Source organism: Pleurodeles waltl, chromosome 4_1, assembly GCF_031143425.1.
Source record: "Pleurodeles waltl isolate 20211129_DDA chromosome 4_1, aPleWal1.hap1.20221129, whole genome shotgun sequence".
In the NCBI taxonomy this organism is placed as follows: Eukaryota; Metazoa; Chordata; class Amphibia; order Caudata; family Salamandridae; genus Pleurodeles; species Pleurodeles waltl.
The window spans coordinates 152870110-152882558 of record NC_090442.1 but is presented as its reverse complement, the minus strand read 5'-3'; the positions used below and the strand labels follow the sequence as shown (position 1 = coordinate 152882558).

The 12449-nt window shown below is 42.1% G+C and overlaps 1 protein-coding gene and 1 long non-coding RNA gene across 3 annotated transcripts in view; one reads left to right on the top strand and one right to left on the bottom strand.

Moving 5' to 3' along the window:
• Positions 1-12449, bottom strand: part of AGBL3 (AGBL carboxypeptidase 3) — a 480467-nt gene that overhangs the window by 100613 nt on the left and 367405 nt on the right. For both annotated transcript variants that reach the window (XM_069227938.1, XM_069227936.1), the window contains exons 17-18: positions 11121-11175; positions 7090-7296 (exon numbers count right to left, since the gene is read on the bottom strand). In XM_069227938.1, the coding sequence (XP_069084039.1) occupies positions 7090-7296; positions 11121-11175 (262 nt within the window). The remainder of the gene's footprint in view (positions 1-7089; positions 7297-11120; positions 11176-12449) is intronic.
• Positions 1-12449, top strand: part of LOC138287490 (uncharacterized) — a 153345-nt gene that overhangs the window by 140620 nt on the left and 276 nt on the right. The gene's annotated exons all lie outside the window — the stretch shown is intronic.

Sequence of the window (12449 nt, the reverse complement as noted above, 5' to 3'; positions counted from 1 at the left end):
AGAACTATCCAGCAGGGGTAGAGAGGTCTAAAGAATGTGCTGTGGCTGACTAGCCTCAAAACAGTTGAATGCAGAATCAGCTTTTTTGCCAGTTAGGTGGGATCCTTCACAAGACATATCCATAAATGGATGTCTGCACATCTGAAAATCCTGTAGGTGCATTCATGCAGTGTAGAAGAACACCATACCAGTGCCACTGCTAGCCCCAAGCAATCGATCGTAACCAGGCCAACATGAATGACATGTTTGGCTGCATCCTGACCATCCTAAATGGTTTGAGCAGTGGAGGTCCTAACTTCGAACGGGACCTCAGGCAAGTTCTCACTGGCCATTCCACAGATGGCATGCATGTATAGGCCTAGTAGGGAAACTACACTGACTGACCTTAAGATCAGGCTATCAGCATTGGCGTGGTAATGCGCAGGGTGATGTTCTACCAGGACCTGTGGGAAAAGGGTTTAGGATTCTCCCCCTGCATTGGCATCACCTATCTGAGAGGTATGTCGTCAGTCTGACCCTGGAAACAAACAACACAAGTACTGTCCCAGAGTCCTCAGGGATCAGACCACTCCGCTTTTGTTTCTGGGGAAGTAGCCACCTATATTTGTTTTAACCTCAACAGAAGGCAGTTGTAGGTCCAAGACCTCAGCAGCACATCGAATTATCATAGCAAAAGAAACACTCTCTTTTGTTGGGGGCCAAGTGGGGTACAACAACCCTGTATCTGGGAAGCCCATTGGCCTCCTTTGAGTCCATTATAAACTGTCAGCTTCATATGGTGGGATTAAATCATCTCCATCTCAAGCATTGTCATCTCCTGAAGGTCAACTTTGGCCAACATTGTAATAAGAAAGATGATGTAGCCTCTGAGGATGGACTGCAGTAGTGGTTGTATGTTGTCTGGTTCAGGATGTGCAGGAACCAGGTGTGCTAGAGTAGATTCCAAGTGTGACCTCCGTCGGAGTAGAGATATAATCGATATGAGGCTGGGCATTGGGGTCCGCACCAGATCCCACTCCAGCACTGGCAATGTCCATATCAGCATCAATTAAAGAGGAAGAGGCTCCAGAATAAAAGGCCTCTTATTTCCGTAGTGTCACCAATGGCCCAGGGAACTCGAGGTACATCAGGATAAATTTGGGAATTGACTCCTCAAATGGTGGTTGGAGACTGATTGGCACCTTGACATCCTTGTAACTTCTCTTCTGATCTACAATAGCGGGAAGGGGTTGAGTGCCACTTTGTCTTCTCAGGACCAGCCTCGAGAGTGAGAGGGGCTCTGTGCCCTCAACGTGGAACTGGACATACGTGAAGTCCGTGACTTCTTCCAATGTTTTGCGATGTACAGCTTTCACCTCACATTCCAGGATCACCTCTGAGTGAATGAGGGAACACTCAACACATAACGTGGAGTCATGCCCCAAGCTCAGGCACCAAAGGCACACCTCTGTTACTGACAGCTGTTTCTGATGATCACAGCATAGTTTAAATCCTGTACTTTTAGGTGGGGACATAGTTCTATTGCACACTGGATTTTAAATTAGACATCATCGAAAACCGAAAACGGGAGCAAAGTTACGGAAAGAAAGGTACTGACGTCGGTGTGCAGGGGTGGGGCTTATATGCAGCTCCGCTACCTCACTTACAGGGCAGAAAGAAGCCAATGTTGAGCGGTGACACCTAGTGGCGTGTGGGAACACTACTAAGAAAATTTTCAGATCCAGTCTGCCGCCAGTGTACACTGTAAAGGTGAGGAATATGCAGAAGTATTCATCAGAAAAGGTATATTATTTAATTGCTTCTTTAGTTTTCTTGCGTAAAGCAAAAAAAAAACTGTGTCAATCTGTGTCACTTGGAAGCTATAACTGAAGAAGCAAGAGCAATGAACCTTATACATTTTTCACAGATGGTAGTTACACTCCTACTATATTACTGTAGGTCTCCCCAGTACTATTAAAAACACAGCCTGATGTTGTGAAAAGCCTTTCGGACCGAGAGTTCTTTGGCTCCTCGTTAAATCTTATATTAATATTGATATACTTTATATACATTAACAAAATCTAAACAATTAACCAAGGACCCACTGATAGAAGAGGGACAAGAACATATGAATGAAGAAGTTGACTTTCCCCACATCATTTGATCTTCATGTTTGTTCTGTAAAATTCTCTCACATCTCTTTAGTGTAGGCACTGGTGACATGCTGTACATTTTGACTGCAGTAACAAATCTTTCTGAATTTTATTGACTCCCATATGCTACTTACAGAGGGTGGGGGCACAGGTCTTTATACACTGCGATGGCGCACAGCAATTGCACAAACAGCGAGAAGCTTCCTTATTTGTTATGCCATTAATTGTGTTTGACCAATGACTTTGTGTTTCACCACTGCGCATATTAGTTGCTCAATGTTCACCAGTAGCACATTACATGTTGTATTCAGTTTAGCTGCCTATTGGCTTTAGCGTGGCATTAGACATTACATTTGGTATTTAGGTTAGCTGCCTATTGGCTTTAACATGGCATTAGCCATTACATTCTGTATTCAGTTTAGCTGCCTATTGGCTTTAACATGGCATTAGACATTACATTTGGTGTTTAGGTTAGCTGCCTATTGGCTTTAACGTGGAGTTAGACATTGCAGTTGAGCTGTGTTTTTCCAAGCTGTGTTTTTCCACATGGTTGACCAAGCTGTGTTTTTCAAATTGAATTCACACGAACCCTAACGTGATAAGAGAGCGTATATTTGGTGTTTTCCTTTCTGCTCAGCCTTGGGAAGAGGAGAGGTCTAGGAGATCTGGCCAATCTCCAATGGCTTGTTTTATTTCCCGAGTCTGAGAGGAAGGGGTAACGGTGGCCCTGGGCAGCAGCAGGGAGAGATCTTCCAGGACTTCGGTCAGAAGCGGACGTCAGCTGCCTGGCTCCCGTCTGGGTGGAAAGTCTCTTTCTCGCAGTTGAACCGAGGTCATCAACTTGAAGATAGGAGAAAGATGACAAGCAGTGATAGGACCTACGGTGATGCAATTTTGACTTTTATTCTTTGCTTTGAAGTTATGCTATAATATAATCACATGTATTTGCTGTGTACATTGCAATTGAAAAGTACTTTGATATAATTTGCTTTCATTGCTGTGACTACTTTTAAACGTGTGCTTCCAACCTACTAATCTAGTCTTTCAGGAACCTCGTGGTGAAGTAATAATAATAATAAATGTCTTCTTTAAACTAAGAAGTGCATTCCAGAGAAGTTTTGTCAGCTCGGTCATAAGATAAGAGAAGGAAAGCAAAACATTTTGGCGTTAGTCGACAGTATGGGAGTCGAGCTAGAGATTGGAAGTGCACTATTTAAAAGTGTAATTGTTTTTGTTGTTTAGAGAATTAAAGAAGCACAGCAGACCATGTTTGAAAATGCATGTGAAGTTAAACTGCCTTATGGTGCTGTGAGAAACATGGTTTCTTGTTTATCAGGACTTTGTGAGTCTTGGGATGAGTGCTTTGATAAAGCAAAAGTGTTTTCATATTTAAAAAATGTGCCTTTTGAAAGAAAGGATGTCCCTTTTGTTGTTGACAGAAGGGTTTGGATACTTTTGTCTGCTTATAGAAAAATGCATGAGAGATGCAGGCAGTTAGAACATGAAAATACAAATTTATGTGAGCAAATTAGCCAGAACACATTATTGCAAGATAATGCTGAAATCTACAAAACTATTGTAGTAGAATCTGGCTTTTCTCATTCCAGTAATGAGGAGGTTAAAAAAGGTGGGGGCCCGTGTGAGCCTCTTGAACAGAGCATAGATCATGTGCAGAGCAGCCCACGGTTGTTGGCAGTTGAAGTGCATTCCTTAACAGATTACACGGAGAACAAAGTTGAGAATGTTATATTCAGACCGCTTTTGCAAAGTACGATGTTTAAAATTAATTCAGACAAGGCAGCAGTACTGTTGCAAAATGTGCAGTTTCTTGGAATTCAGTGGAATCCAGAAAATAGACAGATATTATCACAGGTAAAACAAAAGATTTGAGAGTATCTTACTATTTGCACTAAGCAAGAGACATTGAGTTTCGCAGTGCAATAGGGAAACACTGATTTACATGTAAATAAGAATCAGGGGAAGACAAGAGTGCCCCTGGAACTTTGGATTAGAAAACTATCTGACTTTGTGGAGCGCTGTACTCCTTTTAAAAAATAGCTTTTGACTTGTTATTGGGCTCTGGTGAATACTGAGCAAATTACATTAAATGATAATGTAATTCTGAAACCTGAACTGCCAATCACACAGTGGGTGATGAGTTCACCTAAATCTCACAGTTTAGGACAGGCACAAGAGGCTAGTATCATACACTGGATATGGTACATAAAAAACAGGGCTTGAGTCACTGCAGCCCTACATGAACAGGTGTCACAAGCTCCTTTACAGGATGAGGAGAGGGTGCAGGGAGTACCACAGGTAAAAGAGTCACCAGTGAAATTGAGTGCACCATTTGAATTCTTGTCCCCTGAGGATAAAAAGCGTGTTTGTTTGACTAATGAGTCATTGAAATGCATGAGTACTAAAAGACAATGGAAAGCAGTGTTATATAATCCAATTACTGAAAAGTCGTTGTCTACCACAGGAGAAGGAAAAAGTAACCAATATGCAGAGTTGTACAATTGGTGTCAGACTTTAAAGCAAGAGCTGCTTGAGACGTGTCATTTTTACACTGATTCTTGGCTCACTGCCAATGGATTAGCCGTTTGGTTTTCCACATGGCTTGCACATAACTGGTTCAATTCCCTTGTAAATGTTAAAGAGAAAAATTCCGAGACAGAAGTGTCCACCCAGAATTCTCACTTGGTGGGGATGGTGAAGTGGGTGCCCCAGAAATGTGGACATCTGGGAGAAAAAGCCACTTACAGATCCTACCACGACTCACCACTGACCATGAGTGTGCTTTGTGGTCTCCCTTCGGGTGTTTGCGTGTGGGGTCGGGGGAGGGACCGCACCCCCAACCTGAACCTGATTGATTAAAGTACAAACCTCATGGATCCATGTTGCGCAACTGGCGCCTTCAGTTCAAGTTCTACATGGGATCAATATAAACTTTGTCAACTTGTTTGATTACATTCTTCCACTGGCCCTAAGCAACATTGCCAGTTAACTGTCTGTGTTTTTTTGCGTCAAACTCTCACTTTCGCTTACATTCCAGCAAACCTTTCAGGTGGACCGTGTACCTTTACATGAGTAGAACTCATGCTACATCAACTTGCTGTTTTAGAGACACTGTTCAATCAGTTATTATCCCAATCAGAGTATATAAGCTTCAGTCTTTTCATTGTAGATGTATCTGATGTGAAAGGTTATGAGATCAATATGTTAATGCACTTCCATTGCTTTACAGTGATTGCTTTTATCATTCAAATCTGATTTGCTTATAATGTTTTTTTTTGTTGTTGTTGTTTTTGTTTTTTTGTATGAAATAAGAGGTATGTAAACAAAATGCATTGGTCATAGGGTGGAGATGTTATGCCATTTATTGTGTTTGACCAATGACTTTGTGTTTCACCACTGCGCATATTAGTTGCTCAATGTTCACTAGTAGCACATTACATGTTGTATTCAGTTTAGCTGCCTATTGGCTTAAACGTGGCATTAGACATTACATTCTGTATCCAGTTTAGCTGCCTATTGGCTTTAACGTGGCATTAGACATTATGGGGGTCATTACGACCTCGGCGGTCTTTTCACAATTAGGCGTATTATGACTGCTGGCAGCCCGCCGTCCTTTTTCGTACGGAAAGCCGCCAGCAGCCATACTGGCGGACGGCAGGAAAGTGGAGGTTGCTCAACCGCCACGTCAACAGAACACCACGTCCCATGATTCGGTGTGGCGGTGTTCTGGTGACGGTGTTCTGGTGGCAGAGCTGCCCCCATGGATCCCGTCCCCTCCCGGAGGATCAACGGACAAGGTAAGTTGATCGTCCGTTAGGGAAGGGGGTGGGGGGGTTTTGTGTGCGTGCATGGGAGTGTGTGTGTATGGGAAATGAGTGCAGGTCGGACGGTGTGCACGTCTGTTCGAATGTGTGCGGGTATGTGTTGTCGGGTTGTATGTGTGCGTGTAGGGGTGTGTATATGTGCATGTTGGGGGTGTGTGCGTGTAAGGGTGTGTATATGTGCATGTTCGGGGTGGGGAGGGGTGTGTATATGTGCATGTTCGGGGTCGGGGTGGGGAGGGAGTTGTGGCACCTTTGGGGGGTGTGAGGGGGGTGGTGAAGTAATAATAACAATAAATGTATTCTTTAAACTAAGAAGTGCATTCCAGAGAAGTTTTGTCAGCTCGGTCATAACATAAGAGAAGGAAAGCAAAACACTATTTTGCATACCAGTAACTTCCATTTCTTTAAGTACGTTCTTTCTCAATAACATTTCTTTTCATGATTTTGAGTCAGCTTAAGTTGCTCTAATTCCAAAAAAACACTTAGGGCCTAATTTAGAGTATGGTCTGTACTCCGTCACAGCAACAGAGTAATGTATTCCATCGCCTTGACAGAGTACCCGTCCTCTGCATTTAGAGATGTCGGCCGGCTTCGCGGACATCTCTAGTCATGGTCTGGAATCCTTGTCACAGGGATTCCTGCCAATGTGGTACAAGTGTTATGTGCAGCACAATCAAACTGACGGACATTTGTCAAACTTTTAACATGTTTGGTTTTTCAAAAACAAACTGAAATCAGGAGTTTGTTTTTGAAAAAAATCAAAAACTAACGAAACCCACACCATGGGAGTAAACTCCCATGGTGTGGGCAGTCATTTAAATGTTTTCATTTTTCATTTTCACCAGGAACTACCCGGTGATGGACAGTGAAAACTGCCCATTTAACCGCCCACTCTAAGTCGTTGGGGGGGGGCAAATTGCCTATATTCTGATGGCTCATACTCCGTTGGGCTGTCTCAACTGATACTGATGGTCTGCCTGTCTGTAAAACAGGTGGGTGGACCAAGGGTTTAGCATAGAGGGTACTCTGCCCAGCTCTAAATCAGGCCCTTATCTATTTAGATGTACTACAAGTAACTAATATGACATATTGTATATCAACGTGTACTAACCCACCTCGCTTACAGCACTTTGGTTCCACCTCTTCTCTGGGATCACACCCGGGTTCAGGCAAATAGGATGCAAGTAAGTCCCCATCTCCTTCATTGGCACCGATGTAGTAACTCCGCCCGAAGGCAGCTTTACGGGAGGCAGTAGGAGGCACAAGAATTCTTTGGGAAGGCAGGTTCCGAGATTGGGGATGAGAGTTGCACCAGACAAATTCTTATATAAACAAAATGAAAGAAATCGGAGACAGTGATCGCTTCTTAAAAAACATGATTAAGAAATAACTACACAAACCATTTAGCAGTGAGTCAATGTCAGATTTTCTCATAGGTTTTAGCAACATAGGGGAAAAGTTGGAAAACTATATGCATCTGAAGAAGCAACAATAACAGCATTATTGCTTGTGTGATGGCACTTTTATTATGTGCTTTTGATAAGTACTAGAATCAGGTCAGTGTTCTGTCCACTAATAGGATTGATTTTGTTGTACCATAAAGCCTCTGCCTAGTTGGACCAAGCTTCGTCTGTCAGAGTGGCTGGCTTCATCTTTTGTATCTTGTCTTTACAAAAATTGTGCTTTAGGTGCCCATTGTGGTTAGTTTGGAAATAACCAATTCTTGACTATTTAGAGCATTTAAAATGTTTTGCATTGGAACCTTAATGTCCGGTCAACCGACCTTTTTTTTGGATACCATAGGACATCCAATCAGTGTGGGAGAGAACCCTAAAATCTTTGCAAAAAAGTATTTTCAGTGAAAGTGGTATGTAATTATATTCAGAAATAAATTTGTATTTTTCCCTCCTGTGTTAGAACAATACTAATTTATTTCTATCTCTCACTTTCAACAATACCCTATGATCGGTAAAACCAGAAGGCCTGCTACATAAGTCACTGAAACCCTATGGGCCTGATTTGTTTCTTGGCAGAGAGGGAACTCTGCAGCAATGGTGACGGAGCTCCCTTCTCACCAAGACTATGGTCCGCCCGCCAGATTTAAATGCTGGCAGACCAAAGTTTGACAATGGAGGGGACTACTCTGTCTCTGCCGTGGTTAAACTTCTCCTACGGCCTGACGTAGTAAGGGCTGTGGAGATTTGGCTATATGTCTGGCTACCTAATTTAGATGGCTGGATATTTAGTTGTTTTTAGGTCTCGGCTAGACAGCGCATGCGCTGTCCCTTCGAGGTGTATTCTTAGCTTATAGTGGGCATAGCGCCCACCCTTTAATTACCATTGGTTGGCGCCATTCTCACTCTCATTTCTTTACTTATTAGTGGTTTGCTGCTTTAGGCGTCCCTCCTGTTCCTGTCTTCATCCATGCCCCTGGAGAATGGATGCATTACCTATAACCCTCCTCTACTAATTTTTTTAGGTGCTACTTTTTTGTTTGCGTTGAAGCACTCGACCAGAGTGCCTCGTATTCGGCAGGCTCTCTTGTGTAGCTCTGCACCTACCACCCACCTTGCCTTGTCTGTTGTGTTGCCATCTCCCACTGTTCTCCTTCCCTTCCTCTTTGGTGTTACCCCTGCTACGTTTCCACCCTCCTTTCCTTCAGGGCCGCTTGTGCTATTTTGTTCTGCCCCCATCACATGCTGAACTTCATTTTCTTTTTTATTTTATGTTTTTCAATTTATATAGCACAAACTCGACCCAAAGGTATTGGAGTACTTAACGTGAGCACCAGCTACAGTATTAAACAAGAAACATTCATTTTGTGGACACGTGGAGATCAAGTGATTTGCCCAGAGCAATGGGATGTTGAGCTGACGCTGAGACTTAAAGCTGGTTCCCCAGCTCCAAAGTCAGCAGCCCTGGCAGTTGCACACATCCTCCTACCCCTAGTGTTACTGGCATTCCTCAGAGATTGCTAGTAGCTTGTTGTTCTGCAGCATTTTACATCTGCGCATGCTTAACGAGGCAGGCTTAACTTAGCACTAGGAAACCGGCAGACAACTGCATGGAACACGGAGGGCTGGATTCTCGCTCTACAGGGTCCTCTTGTAGAAGCCTGTGGTACTTCCCCCTTGAACACCCAGGACTACTGTCAAACTCCATGAACCTCTTTACGTTCTTTATTTTTGTGTGGATCGGAGTGTTGCTGATAGCATGCTACAAGTTAACAGTGCAGCAGTTTAACAATGAGCACTGGTGTCACACTTTGATATCCACCAGTTGGTCGTAGTACTCCACCCTTTCAAATTTAGTTAATTGACAGGTGACAGGGACCTCTATGAGCAGTGTATGGTGCTGCAGTTTTTTACACAACAATGAAGCCGGGGACAGGGACCTCTAGGAGCAGAGTGCGCCGGACAGCAGGTCACTCAGTCTTGGGCACTTTGCCATTCATTATTCGGCTCTTTAAACACAAAACTGAACCTAATTCTGCGAGACTCGAGTTCTCTTTGCTGTATTTCACCAAGTTGAATCTGATCTATTTAGAGGAGGCATTGAAAATCATGACACAGTTAAGTCTAGTTCCCTCAATAATACATGCCCGACCCATATTTTCCACTTAGGAAAGAGGATATATTTTAGAAATGGCTAGGCAAGAATGATAATAGGGCAACTTAAAATAAAGCTGATCAGCAAATGTGATTAGTTCTGGTGTCTTTCCTGCAAGTAGGCCTTATAAGCATCTTGCTCAGGTGATTTACACCACAGACCTGATCCCTCTATTTCAGAACAGGCCCGGTGCACTCAGCACCATCACCCTTGCCAAGCACTGGTGACTCACGCTCCAGTGGTGCTGAAAGAGCAGTCTGTGTCATTGCATACTTATTGCAAGAGTATTAGATTGGCTGCAAATACTCCAAAAAACTCAAATTGTTGTTTTTGGAAAACAAGAGCCTATTTTAATTGCTAACTTGTACATAGAAATGTAACTGTTGTTGAACTCTATAAATATTAGGAGTTTCTCTTTAAAAGTAACTTAAGTTGGAAACCTCGTTGACATTTTACTTTTAGAAATGCTAAGTCGACTATGAATGGCTTTTGTTGTTTTAATTCTCTATATGGGGGGCTCTCCATTGTTACGTTATTAAAGGCCTTGGAGATATTTTTTAGACAAAATATTTAATTTCTGTTTACTTGGGGTGCTGCCTCTCTTATTATGAACTCCAGACTATAAGGAATGTAAGAGAAAAATGTTGGAAAAAAGCTTAGTTTCACTCTCTTGTATGTTCTGTTATGTTACGTTATGTGTAGTTGTGTAGAGCACAGCTCACCCGGGAGGATATCCCGGTGCTGCTCTTATGTTATGTGATGTGTATTTGTATGGCACACAGCTCACCTGGGAGGATATCCCTGCGCTGTAATTTCCAATGGATGACTACTCTTATTGAGTATGCTGGATAAGAAAACATATGGTTAGTTCCCATTCTCTAGAGTAGCTGTGTGATGGTAGTAAAGAAGACACTATAGGCTAAATGTAGATCTAGACAGACGGGGTTACTCTGACATAAATGTGATGGATATCCCGTCCACCATATTATGATTCCATTATATCCTATGGAAATTGTATTATGTTGGACAGAATAACCGTCACGTTTGTGACAGAGTAACCCCTTCCCCAAGATCTAAATCAGGCCCTATGTCTGATATGTTTAACTTAAGATTCAGCTCTGGTGTCCCTCATTTTATACTATGCCCATGTAAGAGAATGCTACGGCCTTGGGATCTCGAATTCTCTAAAAAAACTCAACTCTCCATTTTATTTTGTATATATACAGCAGATCTCCTTGAGTGTTTTTGATAGAACAAGTCTATCATCATATGGTACTGAGATCCATGTGCCATGACATTTTCCTTTCTTTTTATGATCTCACTTATCCCATCTCATCTCTTATATCTTCTGCTACTTCTCTCATGGTGAATCTTCCTCAGATGTTATGTATTTGTGATGGTAAGTTTGATCTAATACAGTGGTCTAAGGAAGGATTAAGTAAACATGTTCTTGATGTTACTTATATTACAGCAAAAATTCCCTTAGCAAACAAGTTTCAATACTTGGGAACATAAAAACAAAAGAAAGTATTTGTACCTTTCATTCCATTGTTCACTTGCTGCAGACTTTCCTTCTGAAGTTTGGAATGAGACTAATAAAAGACACAAATAATCTGTTAGAATTATGAAAAGGGGAGAAGCCATAACATCAGAATTTATTACTGATCAAGAGGGATAAAAGGCTCAGTTCTCCATGCATATCTCATCTTCCATGAGTAAATATATGTAGATGACAAAATCAAGACACTAATTAAACTGGGTGGTCTTCAGAAGAACCCATTTATAGTAAGAAGCTGTGAGAAATTGGTGGGACTCAACTTGGTAGAAGACTGCTTCGGTGTCACTTATCTTGGGAACATCATGTTCATTTTGTGTGTATTTTCATTACTTTTAGGATACCCTGGTGGCGCCCTACAGTTACTTAAAGAATGACAGCAGCAGGGCATGCACAACACTATTAAGGCAATTGCTAAACCTCTGACAAATGTATGAATTTGTATTGTGCGGCTCAGCAAAGTGAATCACCTCAAGGTACTTTCTGGTAGAATGAGTCTGTTTTCAACCAATAAATTGATCCATTTACAAACCACTTTACCAAATAAATACTTCACCTTCAAATGATGGTGCAAAGACCACTACAAGGAGAGGATACATCATACATCTGCTCAACAATCTTTTTCTTTGTTTCAAACAATACACTGGCCAATAAAAAGATATCATATAACCACAATCATTTTATAACAGATCATTTCACCTTCTATAGCACATGAATTTTTATAGAAAGTTCTAGATCACTTCATATGCCCCAATTGAAGTTGTATTAATATATCACAAGCATTGCATTCTTATTTCCTACTTGTATCCCAGGCTCCAAAAGATCGGTTATTAGATGGATCAGTAGTGGGAAGGATGGGAACACTGGTTAGATCTCATTTTCATGCTTCAGATTGTAAGAGGCTTCTCCCTCAGAGCGGTTGGCTACCTCCATTAAAGGTAGCAAAGGAACACTACCACTGCTACTCAACAAATTATCGAACAGGCTGACTCCCTTTGCAATTCTACCCCTATGTGACTCTTCGATTATGGCCTCAATGTAGTGGGTACTAAGTACTCCCTCCACTTTATTCCTAGGCAGTAAAGTTTCTATTTAACATTCCTATTCAACCACCATTGCCTATTTAGCCAAACAAGAGAGGCATCTTCAAATTAGCTTTTGTCATTTTGAAAAACCCTTGTGGAAAGGTTCTCTTTTCTGACCTATGATCCTAGTTCTCCTTCAGGGGAATCTCCATGAATAGCCCGGCCCACTTGCGGGCATCCCAGAGCCCTTTTTCCAAAGTTACATTGTGTAGTAACTTCACCAGAA